Source organism: Oratosquilla oratoria, chromosome 29 (assembly GCF_046742065.1).
Source record: "Oratosquilla oratoria isolate Oo_2021 chromosome 29, ASM4674206v1, whole genome shotgun sequence".
NCBI lineage: Eukaryota > Metazoa > Arthropoda > Malacostraca > Stomatopoda > Squillidae > Oratosquilla > Oratosquilla oratoria.
Window position 1 is genome coordinate 14,219,051 of NC_134805.1, and position 20,922 is coordinate 14,239,972.

Genomic DNA, 20,922 nt, shown 5'->3' on the forward strand with positions numbered 1-20,922 from the left:
TTAATCGGCGACCCCCCCTCTCCGTCCCCCTTTGCATATAAGGCGAGGACGGGGAGAAATCCCTTCGGGCTGCGTCAAAATTTACTCACACATACTACCCCACCCCCCACTTCCCCGCCCATTCCTCCTCATGCAGTCACAACATCATCCATATACAACCATTCTCCACTCACCTCTGTCTTCCGTCCTCTCCCTTCCTTCCTCAAAAGAAGATAGCACTATATTCTATCATAATTGGTGCCTGCATTAAAAAGAAAAACAAGAGACCACAGAGACGTGTCTGGTGCCGGGAGTGGTTGCAGAGATGTGAAAGAATGGGTAGCTCTATGACAATCCTACGTGAATTGCAGGAGGAAAATTAAACTTTTTTCTGCAATTACGTGCGGATGGACATAAACAGTTTTTATATTCTTGTACCGAAAGTGGAGAGCTACATTCAGAGGCAAGAGACAAATATGAGGCAAAGCATTACACCAGCAGCATGTTTGTCTCTATTTCGGTAATCAAAACACCTTACATTCCACAGACATTCATGTGATTTATATATATCAATCAAAGTTATAGTGTCTTGTCGTGACCAGTATGCACTAGCACTCGGTATGGACATGGTGTACTAATAACGTGGTAGTCAGTGGATCTGCCTGCACCTTACCTCGTGGGTTTGGCAGTGACGGAAGACCTCCATCCACTGCCCTCTATTGGCGCCGGGAGCGGACAGTTTGATGGTTTGCCCGCTGAAACTGCTCGTACAAGGGCAAAGCCTTCATGCCCGACGGACACTGCTCGACCGTGTGGATGTGGCTGAAGAAAATGAAAAGATAGTTGTGTATAAAAGAGGGCTTTTGCCATTGGGCGATTGAGCGAGCGATTAATTGGCTGTCTGTACTGAGCGGGTTTGCTAACTTTGCTTGCACCTCACCTTGTGCGTTTGGCAGCGATGTCAGCCCTCCATCCATCCACTGCCCGCAAATGGTGCCGGGAGCGGACAGTTTGATGGTTTGCCCGATGAAATTGCCCGTTGTCGAGCAAAGCCCTCGTGCCCGGCGGACAGTGCTTGACCGTGTGGACATGGCTTAACTTCATATGCAAAAAAAAAAAAAAAAAAAAAAATGAATAAATATAAAAAGGGGGGGGGGGCAAGAAAATGAAAATATACAAGGAAATAAACATAGACTATTTAGAATCCTTCCATTACAGATGACCAGACACGAGTTCGCCTCTCCATTATTGATAATGATCCTTATTCTGACTACATTAATGCAAACCATATACAGGTAAGTATCTAGTCTTTTCTATCTATTTTCAAAGCACAGCTTCACTCAGTCAATCCATTGCCCCAGGTCTCTCTTGCAGGAGACCTATGGCTCCCAGGTAATCAACAGCAATCATTTGTTTTGCCCATAAATTACTCATAGGAAAGATACCATGTTGTTCTCTGGGTAAGGCAAGAGTAGGACAATAGAAGATCAAGTGTTTGGTGTCTTTTGTGTGATAATTACATCTGGTGCAATTTGCACATGCAGCTAGTCTTATTCGGTATTCATATTGTTTGTAGTAAGGCAGATATATGAAAAAGCTTTAGGAAAAGGTAAGGATGTTTTTTTGGCCTTTATGGATTTGGAAAAGGCTTATGACTGGGTAGACAGGAAGACACTGTGGGAGGTATTGTAGATATATGGAATAGGAGGAAAGCTGTTAAGAGCAGTCAAGAGTTTTTTGAGAGTAGAAGGGCATGTGTTTGAATCAGAAATGGATAGAGTGAGTGGTTTGAGGTTAAGGTGGGACTTTTCCAGGGATGTGTTATGTCACCTTGTCTATTCAGTTTATACATGGATGGGGTGGTGCAAGAGGTAAATGCAAGGGTAATGGGCCAGGGACTGGAGATGGTTAAAAAAAATGGAGAAAACTGGGAGATAAGCCAATTGTCATTTGCTGATGACACTGCATTTATGGCAGGATCAGAGGAGGGACTAAGGAAGTTAGTGACAGAGTTTAGGAAGGTGTGCAAAAGAAGGAAATTGAAGATAAATGTGGGTAAAAGAGATGTACAAGGGGAGAGGATGGCAGCAAACTGCATGAAAAATTAATACAACTCATGACATCACTGTAGAGTAGATGGTACCATGGGTAGGTTTTACAGGAATGGGTAAAGCAATGTTTTGTGGATAGAATTAGCAATTTTAAATTGCAATAAATCAAAAACAAAATATTTGTGCAATTTATTTAGATATTATTGACTTCAGGAAGTACTAAAAACATACTCTGGTAAAATTAGACACCTTCATTTTTCAAAGTGGTTACACTTTAAAGCTGGATGGTGGCCTGAACATAAGTATGCTATTATGGATTTTCTTTTCATGGGAGGTATTTCACAGTAGTGGTGATGTCTGAGGGAGTTTGGTGGTTAGTCTTGGAGTGCTTGTTTGTGATCTAAGTATATACATGTTTTTTGTATGAATGTGCTGTATGGGGCTGGTGATAGGTTGTTGTAGATGTTTTAGTGCTATACTGCCTTTTTCCCAGCCAATTAGTGGAGTTTGTGGAATTTAATGGGATATATGTGTGGGACTGGAAGCTTTTTCATAAAACTATGTGCCTATTATTTCCACATACTGTTCTATGGGGAGAAACTTGGTTTCAATGTATATGTGTTCTACTGGAGTGGTTTTGGTGTACCCTGTTTTCATTCATAGTGTTGTGTTTACCTAGTTGTATTTTATGGGACGAGAGCTATGCTTGTAGTGACCCGTTTTCGTATCTCTCCGCATCCAGTTTATTCTTAAAATCCTGTATAGTTTTGACACTCACTGTTTCTCTGTTTAGTTTGTTCCAGACATCAATCACTCTATATGGGAAGTTATTCTTTTTCAAATCTCTTCTGTAACTGTCCCTCTTTAACTTCTTTTCATGTCCTCTTGTTTCTCTTCTGTCCCATTTCAATAAGTCATCTCTATCAAGAATTTCCATCCCTTTCATAATTCTGTATATGGTCAACAAATCACCTCTTTCTCTTCTCTGTTCCAGTGTTGATAGATGTAATTTCTCTGATCTGTGTTTTATGTAATTTGTAGAGTCTTTGCCTAAATGTAGAAGACAGGAAAGAAACAATGCTCAAAGGGTCCCATCTCCTATTCTCCATATTTATATTTTCTTGATTGATGGGAACCATGCCATGGAGATGCAGTCAAATGTGGTTCTTAAGAACTGTTTGTCAGCTGTAGTCAATATCCTTTTGCTGACCAAAACTTGAGTTTGCTACTGATCTTAATATGTTTATCTTTATGTTGATCTTCATTGTTAAGTCCTCGGTGCATGGGCTGATAGACTTGTGGGGATTGAAGAATGGGGCCCAGGATTTTAAGGTTTTAGTCCAATGGAAGTAATAAGTTATTCAATTTTATTATTGGGTGTTTCTTTGATTCTTGATTGTCTGTGGTGAGTAGGGACACTGATGATTTTTGATGGAATGCCTCTATTCTATTATGTCTTACCCATTCCTCTAGCTTATATATATATATATATATATATATATATATATATATATATATATATATATATATATATATATGTATATATATATATATATATATATATATATGTATATATATATATATATATATATATATATATATATATATATATATATTTATACAGTCGAACCTCGAAAGCCCGGACCCCGAATGCCCAGACCCTCGTATGACCAGTCGAAATGAATAAAGGGCGGAGTTTTCAAGCAAAGTTTCCTATTTGTCCGGTAGGTGGCAGCAATGGCCATACACGTGTACTCAAACCCGGCCCAGTCAAGCCGCCACCAGGGCTGCCGTTTTGTAGAATTTTGTACCAAAGCGTAGTAAAATAGCGGCATGTGGCAACTGCACAAAGACATGAGGAAATTTTTTCTACATATCAGCGGACTGTTAAAAACGTTCAAAAACTCAAACTTTTGTTTAAAAATCATAGAACTAGTTATCAAATAATAAATGGTACATCAAAATATGACTTTTATTGGTAATTGTGTTACTTATCAAATATTATACCCCAAAAGATATGTTTTTACCGTGTAGAAAATATTCTATGCTAAAGTTTCAGCTTTCTTTTAGCGATAATAATATATAAAAAAAAAAATGATATCTTACTGAATATGTTAGGGCATGGGGGCCTTATATACATTCAACAATAAAAAACTAGAGCCACCTTTTTGTCAAAGTTTGACAAGTATATCTTGCTATGAAAGTCTGCACACGCCCGAGAAAAATGTATGCCCCGGTATGGCAACACTCCCATTGTACACAGCAGTGTAGAAAATGCGGCAACCCTGGCCGCCACCACTGTCCCGCATGCATGCCTTCCGATATTTACAGTGTACATAATAAAAAATACAGTACAGTACACTGTATATACAGTACATTTACATGCCTGTATTAGTTATTATTAAAGAATTATTAGTATTATAGCATTATTATTACAGTATTGTTATTTTTACAGTGTTAGAGTATTATTCTTATGTGTTTCTATGCCATGTCATACATTACCTATACATATACCGTTATGAAAATCTACGGGTGTTAGGGCGATATTTTTGATGACCGGACCACCCTTCCCCCCAATTAGTCCGGGCTTTCGAGATTTGACTGTATATATATATATATATATATATATGTATATATATATGTATATATATATATATATATATATATATATATATATAAATTTGGGTGTTCTTAGTAGCTCTGTAGTTGCTGTGCTGGGAGATTGTTATTTGGTCATCAGTTTAGGTAAGTGCTTTGGTGTTATGTTCTGGGTTTGGTGTAGGGAAGATCACTCATTAAGAGGCTGAATAGTGCCAGTGAGGGTATTGCTCCTGGGGATACTCCATCATGTAATAATTTGATCTCAAATAGATTATTGTTTTGGGATGCTCTGTACTTTTTTCCTGCTGCATTGTGATTATTTTGATTGTGACATCTGTGTTTACTTATCTATTTGATTGATTTATTTTATTTATTTTTTATTATTATTATTATTATTATTATTATAATTTTTTTTTTTTTTTTTTTTTTTTTTTTTTTTTTTTTTTTTTGAGAAGTAGATGCAGTTGTGTATTAGTGTTATGAGTCCACTTCTTTGTTAAGTATGGTCTTCTTTAACCATAGTGTATTTGGTGCATATGGGTAGCGTGATTTGTGGTGCAGGTGTTGGTTTTCTTTATTAGTTCTAGATGTTCAAGTATATTGTGTTTATGTACAATCAAAGCAGCTCTGTTTGTGATAACATAGATACTTATATGTTTTAGAATGTGTTTTTGTGCAGGAAAGGAGCAATCATTACAAAGTCTCATCTCTTACTCCCCAATTTATGATGCCTAGCTTCAGATTCATATATGGTTCCAGCTTGAACTATATCCTTGTTTTCCGGTTATATTTACTTACATTTGAATTCATGCATTGTTCCAAGTATCTATCACTCTGTGTGGGAAGCTTATTTTTTTCAGATCTCTTCTGTAATTATCTGTTTTTAGTTTCTTTTTGTGTCCTCTTGTTTTCCCATTGCCCCATTTCAATAAATCATTCTTATCTAAGATTTCCATTCTCTTCATTAATTCTATAGATAGTAGGTCTCCTCTTTCCCTTCTTTGTTCCAGAGTTGGTAATTCTAATTTGGATAGTCTTTGTTCATATGTCATTTTGGAAAGAGTTGGTACCAGTTTTTTTGTTGCTCTTTGTATTCTTTCTAATTTTTTTTATATCATTTTTGGTACTAGGTGTGGTAAGGGTGTTGCCTTTGTGTCCAGATGGCATCAGTCAAGGTAGGAAGTATGGTTCTCCATACTTTCCCAGATAATGGAGCAACCTCAAGTTATGTCAAAGTAGGGAAATGAAAGGATGAAGATTATTTTTTCCCATGTGAAGAGGTGAAGTTCAAGATGGAATATATCCTAATTTCCTGAAACACCTCTTAACCTTTAGACATACCATGTTGCATGTATTTAGATGTAATTGAGTATACATAATCTATTAGACATAACTTTTTATTATATATATACATATATTACCGCACTTGTTATGAGGACGCTGGGTTCGAGTCCTTGGCAGTACCGCATTTCAATTTCAGCATGTTGTCCTTTGATGGCTTAGAATAAAAGTGCATTGTGGTTGTTAAAATGTATGTGTGTGTATATATATATATATATATATATATATACAGTACTATCTCACATTAACGGACTAAAAGGGGGATAACGGTGTCCGTTAATGTGAATAATCATTTTATTTGGAGTGGTTTTTGGATGGCACAGTGGTTGCATGCACTAAACAACAGCCCCAAAAACACTGAAAACACAGTGAAAACACTGCAAATACAGCTAATTAACATCTGTTAATGAGAGGTCTCACTGTATATATAATATATACTGTATATATATAATATATATATTATATATATATATATATTATATATATATATGTATGAAGGTGGAAAAAGAAGTCACGGGTCTAGTTCCGAGTTACTGAGTTTATTCCTGACCGGTTTCGCTCTATGCTTCTTCAGAGGAATGTGACTCTGGAGTGAAGCTGGCGGTATACATAGTCTGAGTAAGACCGCGTTCCCTCCTTGGAGGTGGGTTACGTTTGGTTGTACAATGGTTTTTAATACAATGAACAATAGTGATAAAAATACAATAAATTGTTGTGATGTTATTACAAAACAGCTCCGGTGTGTGTGGAATGTTGATCGAGGGTGTAACATTGTAAGTGAAGTGAGTGGTGTAGAAATGTGTGAATCCTAAAAAGTGTCATATGATAACTTATAGTATTAAATAATATAATAATATAAGGATAAATATCCAGATAAAATGGATGAAATAAAATGAAAATACAAATACAAATACAAATATAAATATAAATAAATAAAAATAAAAATAATAATAAATATAAATAAAAATATATGCTTATTTAAAGTGACATGACATCTCATCGCATATCATTGTGTGACAGAATGTTATCAAAAAATATACATACATATATAACAATGAATAGATAAATAAATGCCAAAGAAATATAGTAAAAATATGAAATGAATATAATAAATAATAAATAAAAATAAAAATAATAATAATAATAGTAATAATAATAAAAATAAAAATAATGAAAATACGAACTGACCGGCCTCAAGCCCTCAACCCAGGGAGCGCGGACGTTTGGGCACCGGATGGATTTTGTCGTTCTATGTGGGCGCTGTTCTGGGGCAGGTTCTTATGGCTGCGTATTGAGCTGTGAATTTTTCCCATTTAATATCCCCTACTTTTTGGTTGATGTTGGCATTGGTTGTTATATATAGGGCTTCAATCACCTTCCTTTGTCTTTTTGATAGACCTTTCTTTACTACCTCTGCCTGTTGCCAGTCGGGAAGATGTCCTTCCTGATCCACGTGGCCCACCATCGCGTTTGAGAGGTGGTGGTACCTTAGGTCCGCCTTGTGCTCTTTTATTCTGGTATGTAGGCCCCTGTGACTCTCACCATAATATGACTTGTCACAGTTGCCACATGGTATCCTATATATGACCTCAGCGTCATATATAGGATACCATGTGGCAACTGTGACAAGTCATATTATGGTGAGAGTCACAGGGGCCTACATACCAGAATAAAAGAGCACAAGGCGGACCTAAGGTACCACCGCCTCTCAAACGCGATGGTGGGCCACGTGGATCAGGAAGGACATCTTCCCGACTGGCAACAGGCAGAGGTAGTAAAGAAAGGTCTATCAAAAAGACAAAGGAAGGTGATTGAAGCCCTATATATAACAACCAATGCCAACATCAACCAAAAAGTAGGGGATATTAAATGGGAAAAATTCACAGCTCAATACGCAGCCATAAGAACCTGCCCCAGAACAGCGCCCACATAGAACGACAAAATCCATCCGGTGCCCAAACGTCCGCGCTCCCTGGGTTGAGGGCTTGAGGCCGGTCAGTTCGTATTTTCATTATTTTTATTTTTATTATTATTACTATTATTATTATTATTTTTATTTTTATTTATTATTTATTATATTCATTTCATATTTTTACTATATTTCTTTGGCATTTATTTATCTATTCATTGTTATATATGTATGTATATTTTTTGATAACATTCTGTCACACAATGATATGCGATGAGATGTCATGTCACTTTAAATAAGCATATATTTTTATTTATATTTATTATTATTTTTATTTTTATTTATTTATATTTATATTTGTATTTGTATTTGTATTTTCATTTTATTTCATCCATTTTATCTGGATATTTATCCATATATTATTATATTATTTAATACTATAAGTTATCATATGACACTTTTTAGGATTCACACATTTCTACACCACTCACTTCACTTACAATGTTACACCCTCGATCAACATTCCACACACACCGGAGCTGTTTTGTAATAACATCACAACAATTTATTGTATTTTTATCACTATTGTTCATTGTATTAAAAACCATTGTACAACCAAACGTAACCCACCTCCAAGGAGGGAACGCGGTCTTACTCAGACTATGTATACCGCCAGCTTCACTCCAGAGTCACATTCCTCTGAAGAAGCATAGAGCGAAACCGGTCAGGAATAAACTCAGTAACTCGGAACTAGACCCGTGACTTCTTTTTCCACCTTCATCAACTTGTCATAATGTACCAACATATATATGTATATATATATATGTATATATATGTATATATATGTATATATATATAAATATATATATATATATATATGTATATATATATATATATATATATATATATATATATATATATATATATATATATGTATGTACAATTATGTATATATATATACATATATCTATATATGTATATATATATATATGTATGTATATATGTATATATATATATATATATGTATATATATATATATATATATATGTATATATATATATATGTATATATATATATATATGTATATATATATATATATATATGTATATATGTATATATATATATATATATATGTGTGTGTGTATTTTTTTTTTTTTCTCTCTCCATACTCTGCCATCTCTTTGTGTCACTGCCATCTCTTTGTGTCACTGCCATGTTACAGGGATGTGGTGGTAAATTGAGATACATAGCAACTCAAGGTCCAAAAGATGAAAAAGTTTGCACCATTGGAGACTTTTGGCGGATGGCAAAGGAACAAAATGTGAAAGCAATTATCATGGTGGCCAACTTTGTGGAATTAGATAAGGTTTGTACTCTGTTACTTTTAGTATGATCTGCTTTTTTATGTATTCTGACTTTTCTTTAATCAGTAAGCAGCACTGTTTTTTTTTTTTTATATAGGTTTATTCAACAATATTAAATACAATTAGACATACATATATACATTTTTTTTTTACAAAATTGGTAGTTGAAAAGGGAGAGCGAGAAGCAAAGCTTATGGGGAGTTGCTCTCCCTTAAGGAAAAAATTATTTTCATTTATTTATTTTTGTTACATGGTAGTATGGTACATACACATCTACACACATATATACACGATTGTAGGACAACTCGTCCACGGACACCCCGCCCACGGACAACCCGTCCACAAAACCGCAAAGCAGGACAACCCGTCCACAGACACCACCATGTGATATTGTCATGTGATATTGTGTTTTGTAATCTTTACTAGATAGGGTTTGTTACATTACTATCAAATTTACTGCAGCTAGTAAAGCATATGAGTTTTTTTTAAATGCTATTGCCCTCTTGCCTTCATCAATTACGTTATATGTATGCATCTTTAAAAGTCATTCACCCTCAACCAAATGACATGAAAAGAAGGCTTTGTGTGTCTAACACCTGGTTATATTACTAAATCAAGTGTGGATCCAGGATTCATCCATGCAGGAGAGGATGAAGGAGAGGGAAAAAGATCTTGAATACTTGCTTCACTCCAGTGACATATTGTATAAACTTGGGTTTGGGCTTGTATTAGAGACTTCTATTCAACTGAAAAGCTCTGAGTATTTATCAAGTTAGATGGATGATGCTGTGATGCATGAGGGGGAGTGGATAGGTGGTGAGGGAGTATGTATGAGAAATAAATTGATGCAGCCCGAAGGGATTTCTCTCCGTCCTCTCCTTTTCTGCACAAGGGGATGGAGAGGGAAGAGCCACCAATTTAATGAAGCGGTCTTGCTGTGCATGTGCTGTGTCTTGCGACAATGCTTCTGACCCAGGGCAGTGGACAAGATGCAGGGATGACTCATCATCCAAAAGGTGCCAAGATAAGGGGGAGGGTAGATGGCAGTGAAGTATGTTGGGAATGGAATGAGTGGGTGTGGTTTTTATGCCTTTATTTTTTGGCTTCCTCCCTTCAAAGGAGGAAAAAGCCTTTGGTATATGTATGTACGTAGAGGTAATTACTATGAGAGCTTCCCAGTAGAACAGTATTCTCCAACACAATAACAAACCTAAATTTATAAATAGTTGACACAATACAAAGAAGTTTGAATAAATATTGATAAAGCTATACACTGTCTATGCCAGCATTGAAATTGACATTTGAAGCCTAAAAACATCTCTAAAACCAGGGGTTGGCTTGTGCACTGAATACGAGATGTGAATGTTTACAATTGAGGGATAAACAAGTAAAACTGCTTGCCTAACATTTGCTGCATACCACTTACCATAAATCTCACAGCCCACCACAAATATTTCCTATTGAAACTCATATTTGGTAAGGCAATTTAACATAGAAATTATAACAATATCAGTGACTTAACTCTTAGGGAAGGCTAGGTTATGTTTATTTATGTAGGTTAGGTTGGTTTTGGAGCTGATGAATGAGTATTGGGATGGTTTGGGCACATGGAAAAAATGACTGAGGAAAGTACAGTATAGTAAAACAGGTGTGGAAGGTCGAGGTGGAAGGAGTGAACTTGAGGGGATGACTGAGGATGAGATGGATAAACAGGGTGAAAGGGATTTTAAGCAAGATGGGACTGTCTCTTGAGGAAGGGAGACGGGAAGAGATAGGGGTGACTGGAGAATGGCTGTATTTACCTAGTTGTATTATTATACGGGAAGGGAGCTATGCTCATTGTGACCCGTCTGTGTAACTCTCAGCATAAAGTTTTTTCTTAGAATCTTGAATAGTGTTTGCACACACTGTTTCTTTGTCTAATTTGTTCCAAGTATCCAAGGAGAAGGAGTACAAGAAGAAGCTGAAGGAGGAGTGGGAGGGAGTGAAGGATAGAGTAGAGCTAGGAGTGGAGGGGGAATGGGGATGGTTCAAGGAGGGAGTCACAAAGTGTGCAAAGATGGTGTGTGGAACAAGAAGGACTGGAGGAAATAGAAGGAAGGGTAGTGAATGGTGGGATGAGGAAACAAAGAAGGTTGTAGAAGAGAAGAAGCGAGCTTTCACAGATTGGTTACAAAATAGGACGAGGGAGTCATATTAGAGGTGAAAAGAAAAGAAAAGAGAAGTAAAGCAAAAGGTAAAGGAGGCAAAGAGGAGAGCAGATGTGAAATGGGGTAAGAGTATGACAGAAAATTTTGAAAGTAATAAAAAGATGTTTTGGAGAGAAATTAAAAAAGAAAGAGGAGGCGAATCAAGTAGAGAAGAAAAGATAAAAGGTGCAGATGGAGAGATGATAATGCAAGAGAAGGCAGTAAGGGGAAAATGGGCAAAATATTTTAGGGAGTTGCTAAATGTGAAGGAGGATAGGGAGGGAAAGATAGTTGCAGTGGGAAGTGCTAAGAAAATGACTGTGGTGAGTGAGGATAATGGAGGAGAAATAAGGAAGGAGGAAAGTGAAGGCAGTTGTTATGATGATGAAAGCAGGTAAGGCACCTGGTCTGGATGGATGCCATGCAGAATGTCTAAAAAAAGGAGGTACAGTGTTGGTGGACTGGCTGGTGAGGTTATTTAATGTTTGCTGGAGAGAGGGTAGAGTGCCGGAGGACTGGAGGAATGCCTGTATAGTTCCTCTTTACAAGGGAAAAGGGGACAAGTGTGAATGTAGTAGTTTCAGAGGGATTAGCTTGTTAAGTGTAGTTGGGAAGGCTTATGGGAGGATCTTGATTGAGAGAATTATCAGAGGAAGAGAGGGAGTAATTGGTGAGGAACAGTGTGGATTTAGGACAGATAGAGGTTGTGTAGATCAGATCTTTGTGGTAAGACAGATATGTGAGAAAGCTATAGGAAAAGGTAAGGATGTTTTTTGGGCTTTTATGGATCTGAAAAAGGCTTACGACAGGGTAGACAGGAAGGGACTGTGGGAGGTTTTGCGGATATACAGGATAGGAGGAAAGCTTCTAGGAGCTGTCGAGTTTTTACGAGAGTGGTAGAGCATGTGTCAGGATTAGAAATGGAGAGAGTGAGTGGTTCGAGGTAAAGGTGGGACTTCGTCAAGGATGTGTTATGTCGCCCTGGCTGTTCAACTTATACATGGATGGGGTGGTGCAAGAGGTAAATGCAAGGGTAGTGGGTCAGGGATTGGAGATGGTTAAAGAAAATGGAGAAAAGTGGGAGGTGACCCAGCTGTTCTTTGCAGACGACACTGTGCTTGTGGCATTACCGGAGGAGGGACTGAGGAAGTTGGTGACAGAGTTTGGGAGAGTGTGTGAAAGAAGGAAGCTGAAGATAAATGTGGGTAAAAGTAAGGTGATGAGATGTACAAGAGGTGAAAGTGGCAGCAGACTGGAAGTGAGCATTAAGGGAGAGCGACTGGAGGAAGTGAATAGTTTTAGATACTTGGGTGCGAATGTGGCAGGAAAGGGAGGAATGGAGGTGGAGGTAGAATGTAGATTGAGAGAAGCGAGTAAATACCTTGGTGGATTAAAAAGTGATAAATAGGCATTTGGGAATGGATGCTAAGAGGAGATTGTATGGAGTGATTGTGCCAACAGCACTGTATGGGGTAGAAACATGGAACATAAGAGAGGAAGAGAGAAGGAGTTTGAATGTATTTATCTAGTTGTATTTTACAGGAAGGGGAGCTATGCTCGTGGTGTCTTGTCTTCATATCTCATTTTATCTAGACTGTTTTTAAATTCATGTATTGTTTTTGCACACACCACATTCTCATATGTTTAAGATGAGGTGTCTGAGAAGTACGATAGGGGTTACTAGGCTGGATAGAGTGAGAAATGAGGGAGTTGGGAGTTCAGATGGATGAAAGAGTATTGGGTTGGGTGGACACATGGAAAGAATGAGTAAAAAAAGACTAGTAAAAGAGGTATGGAAGGCAGATGTGGAGGGAGTGAACATGAGGGGGAGACCTAGGATGAGATGGATGGATGGGGTGAAGGGGGCTTTGGGGAAGAAGGGAATATCTGTTGAGGAAGGATGGGAGAGGACAGAAGACAGGGGTGAATGGAAAATGGTTGTATATGGATGATGCTGTGATGCATGAGGTGGAATAGGTGGGGTGTTGGGGGGTGAGGTAGTATGTGTGAGAAAAATTTGACGCAGCCCAAAGAGATTTCTCCCCATCATGCATGAGGGGACAGAGAGGGGAGTCGCCGATTTAATGAAGCAGCCTTGCTGTGGATGCGCTGTGTCTTGCGACACAGCTTCTGATCCAGGGCAGTGGACAAGATACAGGGATGACCTGTCATCCAGGAGGTGCCAAGATAAGAGGGAGGGTAGAGGGTGGAGGGGAGTGGAGTGTATTGATGGAATGGGTGGGAATGATTTTTATGCCTTTGGTTTTTGGCTACCTCTCTTGTAAGGGGGAAAAAGCCCTTGGTATATATAAACTCCAAGGTCTGAAAATGTCTCACTGAAAACTAGGAAGTTTGTGAGGATTTTTTTTTAACACCCCTAGTAAATGTTTCACACTCCTTAGGGTGCAGGCACCACAGACACAGCTCTAAGGTATATTTATGATTAAATGTCATATAGAGTATTAACATAATGATTATTTTACAGGTCAAAGTTGGTGAATATTTTGATCCCAGTAGAACCTTGGAATGGAGTGGCATGTATGTTTCAGTGATTAAGCAGAAGAGGATGCCCCACTATACTGTATCCACAATAAAGGTATTATATACTTCATTTGAGTCACCTTACAGCTATGTAAATCATAACTATAGGAAACAAAATTGACCATATTTAAATCAGTTTTCAATCCTTATTGTACTTTATTTACTTTATCACATTGCTGGTGTTACATCTTGGCACTCTTTTTAACCATATATACTCATGGATCATTCTAGGCTAGTAGACACCAATGACAGGTACATGCAAGTAGTCCTGCAAAACCAATGACAGGGAGAGTCATCACTCTGCTGCCTGTTTTCAAAATCCATGAACATCTTCATCTCCATGTGGAGGTGCAACCCTCATGGGCCTGACACTTAGTCTCCAGACCCTGCCTTTGGTTTTTCTATTATCAACTTTGACTGTATTTCTTCTACATTTTCATATTTAGGGGACTGACTACCAGTGACTTATCTTTCTCTTTCTGCTAAAAATTGGTGACATAGAAACATCCTCATACTAATACAAGAGACACTAGTCCAACATTTCTTGCCAAAGTGGTCTATGGGAAGACCCCGAGGAGCATTACCAGTCATTGTGGAGTTGTGGATTTACAATCAGCAAAACTCAAGCCAAAAATTATTTTCATTCTTACCATCATTATCCCTAGGTATCTGGGGATGAACTCAAAGGGAAGGCTGTACAAAGGGGGTGATTCTGCTCAAAATATTATATGGCTGACACTTGGAATTTAAGGGAGGCATAAAGGAGGAGGCTAATTGTGTTTGAGATGAAGTGTTTAAGAAGTATGATACAGGGTCATGAGGATAGATAGACTAAGAAATAAAAAGAGGTGAGACAGAGTGGGGGATGAAAAGAAATTTGATAGGTAGGTGTCAATCAAAGAATACTGTAATAGTGTGGATATATGGGAAGAATGAGTGGAAACTAATGAAAAGAGTGTAGAAGGTAGAGGTGGATGGAATGAACTTGAGAGGAAGACAGATGGATGAGGTGAAGGGGGTGATTGGTGCAAGGAAGGGAGGGGGCAAGAGATAAGTGTGAGAGGAAATTGGTTGTGAATGGATAAGAAATTGACACAGCCCAACAGGATTTCTTCATATTTGTTCTGTAGCTTGCTGAATGACAAAGTGGAGGTTACCATGTAATGAAGTCAATCATTCATTTATTGTTTTGAACCTTCCTAGATGTAGTCATTTGCAAATTCATAATGACTACTGAAAACACCCAAGCTACTAAAAATAATTTAAAGATGAGCCATACTGTGCTCAAAACATGAATCATCAAAACCCTAAAAAGGGTCAAGGATGCATAAGAGCAGTCTGTGGCTCATGAACTTCTGCAAAAAGTGAAAGAATCCATAGATGAAGTCAAAGCTGCGTAAGATGGTTTTGTGCAACCATTGGCCATGGAGGAAAGTGTGACAAAAGATATTGAAGACTGAGAATACTTCATTGGTATCCTTCTGGAATGGGTGGGAGTGGTTTTTATGCCTTTGTTTTTTGGCTACCTCCCTTATAAGGAGATTCCTAAGGGCTATAATCCCAATAAGTATGAATGGATCCCACATTGTCCCAGTGTTAAGGAAGATCCTTTGGGCACCTCCAAGGTATGACCACTTTTTAACCATTCCTTGAAAGTTGGAGGGCATCCTTCTCTGAAAGAGGCAGCATATCCTGGTGTAGACCTTGTGTCTAGTTTGGTGATGCTTCCTAATTATTTCCCATCTTAATGTTATTACCATTTTTAGTGATAACAAAAAGGCTTTCCTCCAGATAAGATTAAAGTTAGTAGAGGATAAAAATATGTTTTCTTTCCTTTTGTATGACCACGGCAAATTCATAGCTTACTGCTATAGTACAATAATTCTTGCTTTAATTGCTAGTCCCTTTATCTTGAACGACATAATTAAATTCCATGCTCAACACATTACCAATAGTCTAGTTCACTGCTCTAAATAGAAAAATTTATGTAGATAATTTCTCCTTTAACTGTTACCTAATGTCCGAGGCCATTGCCATGTACCATGGGGCCAAGGGAGCACAGGCTCAGTCAGGGAGGCCTAGAGTTGTGCGAGTGGCAATCTAATGATCTTGTTGTTAGGGGACAGTTTGGAAAAGACAAGTCTGATGTTTCTCTTCCTAAAGTTCTAGGTTATAACTATGACACTAGTTCTGATACAGTGCAAGTTAAAACTAAATTTCTTGACGTCTGCAAGCACCAAAAGGAAAATTCTATCATCTATATCCTAAGTTTTTTACCCAGTTGGCTTCATCAATCCCTTTTTGGCAAATTGTAAAGTGATGCTGTGAGAATTAAATGAACTAAAGCTTCAGTGGGATGAGAGTGTAGGTGATAAAGTAGTTGAAAAATAGATCAATACCTGTGAAGATTTTGCTAGAGAATGTCTGGCTTGGCCTTTTTTTCCTCATAGTTCCCCTTTTCACTTCTCACCACTGAAAAACAAACAAGCAGAAACTATACTCTATTCGAATACGAAATTACACTCAATTTCGGCCATGCAGCAGCTCAGTACAGTTGCTAGTCCTGCAGACTCCACACAGGCTCCAGTGACATGCAAATTCCTCACCTCCTTCAGAAAATACTAAATTTCTCCACTTTGTTCATAGACTTTGAAAATTTGGTTTTTATTATTAGAAAGAACAGTCATTCTACAACTATTAGAAAAAATAAAAACTTGATAAGGTAAGAAACTAACTAATAATGTGGAGTTGAAGGAAAACAAATTATTGGCTTATACACATCTTTATTTACAATCAAAGTTCACAGCAATTATGATAACAAGTGTAGAATAAAACATGTGTTCTCTTACATAACTACCAAAATGGATGGAAGACTTCCTGATTAGTAGAAAGATGAGAGTAGTACTCAGAGAAAAATATTCAGATTGGAAGGAGGTGATCAGGGGAGTTCCGCAAGGATCTGTATTGACTCCAATAATGTTTGCTCTTTATGTGAATGATGTGGATGATGATGTGCAATGTTTCATGAGTTTCTTTGCAGATGATGCTAAATTGTTAAGGAAAGTAAAAACCAAAACGGATTGCAAATCTATACAGGAAGACCTGAATAAGATATGGAACTGGAGTCAGAAACGGGAAGTAGATTTTAATATTAGGAAGTGTAGCATAATGAAGTTTGGAAAGAGTAAAAATAGAATATCAGGACAATATAAAATTGGAACTAAGGAGGTAAACAAAGTGGGATCTGAAAAAGATTTGAGAGTAATTATCTCAAATGACTTGTCCTATGATAAACAAATAAATAAAATTGTCAGAGAATCCTATAACCTGCTAAGATCAATAAAAGTGGCATTTACATATTTGGAAGAAGAAATTTAAAAAATAGTTACACTAATAAGGCCTAGACTTGAATATGCAGCAACATTGTGGTCACCCAGTACTAAAAAGAATATAAAGAAAATAGAAAGAATCCAGAGAGCAGCCACCAAAATGGCCCCTGCACTTGCAAACTTGTCATATGAAGAGAGACTGGCTAAACTGGAGTTACTGACTCTGGAGCAAAGAAGAGAGGGGCAACCTACTGACCATCTATAGAATCATGAAGGGCACAGAAATACTCAATCGAGAGGACTTGTTAAACTGAGACAAGAGAAACACAAGAGGACATGGAAAGAAACTCAAACATATAGAAGAGATCTGAAGAACAGTTTTCCACACAGAGTGGTGGACACTTGGAACAAACTGGATGAAAAAACAATGTGTGCAAAAAACACTCATGAATTTAAGAGCAAACTAGACACTGTGAGATACAAAGGCAGGACACCACAAGCATAGCACCCCTTCGCATAAAATACAACTAGGTAAATAAACAACTGAGCACAATGGTGTATTTCAATTTTACCGGTACATAGAAAACCATAGAAATTAAAATTAAGGATTTTTATAAATATTTTGCATCATGATTCTCATGGTGAGAGGGAGGGATGGTAGTTGTTGACTCCTTCCCCTTTTCTTCCAACTTATTCATCATTTAATTAGTATGAGAAAGTATTTAGTTTACTTATAATGTATTTATTTTTCTTACCTTTTTGAGTACACTCAAATAACCTGTCTATCATCTCCACAAGTTATTGATAAATTCACATGACAAAGAAATAGTCTTGGGTAAGAATGGTGAAAAACAAATACTTTCTCATAGTAAATTAAATGATGAATAAGTTTGGAGGAGGAGGAGAGAAGGAGTTAGCAACTACCATCCCTCCCTCCCTCACACCACAAGTGTCATGACACAAAATATTGATCAAAATTCTTAATTTTAATTCTTTATGGTTTTCAATGTAAAATCTGAAGGCACTGACATGCTCAGGAGTTGTTTATGTAGAACACATGTTTTATTCTACGCTTGCTGGAATGACATCTAAGGAGTTGTTTATGTAGAACACATGTTTTATTCTACACTTGCTAGAATGACTGCTCCTTTTATGCATGGGGGACGGAGAGGAGGGATCGCCGATTTAATGAAGCGGCCTTGCTGTAGATGTGCTGTGTCTTGCAACACTGCTTCTGACCCAGGGCTGTGGACAAGGTGCAGGGATAACCCATCATCCAGGAGGTGCTAAGATAAGAGGGAGGGTGGAGGGGTGTGGAGTGTATTCAGGGATGGAATGGGTGGGAATGATTTTATGCCTTTTCCTTTTTGGCGACCTCCCTTGTAAGGAGGAAAAAGCCTTGGTATATGTATGTATGAACAAAGTGGAGAAATATAATATTTTCTGAAGGAGGAGAGGGTTTGTGTGTTGCTGGTGCCCATGTGGAGCAGGAGTGTGCAGGACTATCAACTGTACAGCCAAAATTGAGTGTGATTTCTTATAGGAATGGATTGTAGCCTATTATGATTCTGGATGAGGAGATAAAGAGGGGAGCTTTGCAATTAAATGAAACTGTCTTACTGTGGATGTTCTGTACTGTGCAGCATTGTTTCTGACCCAGGGCAGTGGGCGAGATGCAGGGATGGCCCATCATTCAGGAGCCAAGAAAAGAGGGTTGATTTTTATAATGTTTAAAGCAAACTATGGATAAGTTATTAGTAAGGCAATTTTATAAATTTATTTCACAAATGTTAATGAATTGTTTTGTTAATAAGTGTTTTGTTGGTACTACATGTCACCATGCAGGCCCCAGCTGGTCAGGGAAGAGAGTAGCTAATTCTAATTGCTAGTAATTACAACAACTAATCTCTGGTTTGACTTTGTTCCTTATGGTTCCCTTTTTCACTTCTCATTACTGAGAAACAAAGTAGAAACTAAAATATTCTCTTTTTTCTTCAACCTGTTCACACATTTATCAGAACACCCGTTATCTTTTACTTTTCTATACTATTTGCCATTGTTCTCCTTTGATCTGCATCTCCATATTAAATGAGACACTTCTTAAGGAACCTGTAACTTCCCATTGAGTTATTTGAATGTTTCTATGGTAACAATTTAGACTAACACATCTTTTTGGCTAACCCCCCCCCATGTAAGGGGGAAAAAAGCCTTTAGTGTATGTACCGTATTTTCCGGCATATAGTGCGCGACTTTTTTCCGTTGGAAGGTCCTAAAAATGGGGGATGCGCATTATCCGGTGGTGCGCATTATCTACGGCCTACTATAAAAATTCTGCGGCTGTGTGTGTAATTTTTTTCACAACGTGACGACGTTGGCCGTCACAAAGTCGGGACGGCACACTTCTCCGTGACGTTCCGTGAGAACAAGAAGAACAGCCATGGTGACATGAAAGAATACGCCAGCATGGGCTATATAAATATTTGGTATAGGTAGATATCTATCGAATCTTATTTTTCATGTTTAAATAGGCCTAAACACCATGAAACATGATCAATATTCATGATATTTGCCCATGTTCACAGCATCCTAGTTTGAATTTTTATGTTGGCTTTGTTGCTTCACTTTAGGTATGGTACAAATTCCGTTGCGGCCGTTCATAAACTCGTGTCAAACACCTGACTACAACACCCTCTTTCGGGAGTTATATTAACTAAACGTCACCTCGATGAGAGACTGTCCTATTTCACCACTGTCATTGCAGGTTCAAAGCTAAAACGAAACAGTCCGTAGTTTGTTTCAGTATTAAATAAAAAATGGTAAAGACGAATTATTTCCTCAAGATATAAAATGAAAATTTTCTGTAAAAATCCTGAATTTTTTCTGTATATTTTACTTTCAATAAACTTTTTTTAGATCATATTTCCCTACAAACTATTTAAGCTACAAGTAATAAGAGACCAACGCACAACATGAGTCATATACCAGTACATGTAGTTCCGACTTTTTCTTAGTTGTGTCCTGATTGATGCCTAAACTGACAATTTAGTGACAAATCAACAGATTTCCCAGCGGTGGCTCTAGCCAATGAAAAATACTTCTCCATGTAACCTCGTTCACATGATACTAAGTAATTAATCGCCGTTATTTCATCGGTTTATTTTTACTAACATTAATTATCGTAGTCTATGCAAATATTTGGGATCCGTAAAACAGCACTGGTACCAACATCATGAACATTGGCCGTTTTAGCTCACCCGGTATATGCTAGATCAGGGCCGAGATTGACAGTTCTATTGCCAATCTAGCCTACACTAAACACCCTCTTGCAAGAGTTTGTTAAACTAAACGTCACTTCAGTAAAGACACTTATGAACCAAAACATAGTTTGTTGCTGCATGGCGATAAAAACTTGTACACGGTGATAAAAACTTGTACACGGTGATAAAAAATTTGTAAGATGAATTATTCCCTCAGAATAGTAAATTACAATTTTCTGTAAAAATCCGAAATTTTTCATGTACATTTTGTATTCAATAAACTTTTCATGGCTCAAATTTCACACAAAACAATGGACCAACGCAAGCAGGAGTCGCATACATGCAGTTCACGAGCTTTAGC

The 20,922-nt window shown here is 37.5% G+C and overlaps 1 protein-coding gene across 5 annotated transcripts in view; it reads left to right on the forward strand.

Moving 5' to 3' along the window:
• LOC143040605 (uncharacterized) overlaps positions 1–20,922 on the forward strand; it is a 535,837-nt gene that overhangs the window by 452,554 nt on the left and 62,361 nt on the right. For all 5 annotated transcript variants that reach the window (XM_076211732.1, XM_076211736.1, XM_076211735.1 and 2 more), the window contains 3 exons: positions 1,198–1,274; positions 9,104–9,247; positions 13,920–14,030. In XM_076211732.1, the coding sequence (XP_076067847.1) occupies positions 1,198–1,274; positions 9,104–9,247; positions 13,920–14,030 (332 nt within the window). The remainder of the gene's footprint in view (positions 1–1,197; positions 1,275–9,103; positions 9,248–13,919; positions 14,031–20,922) is intronic.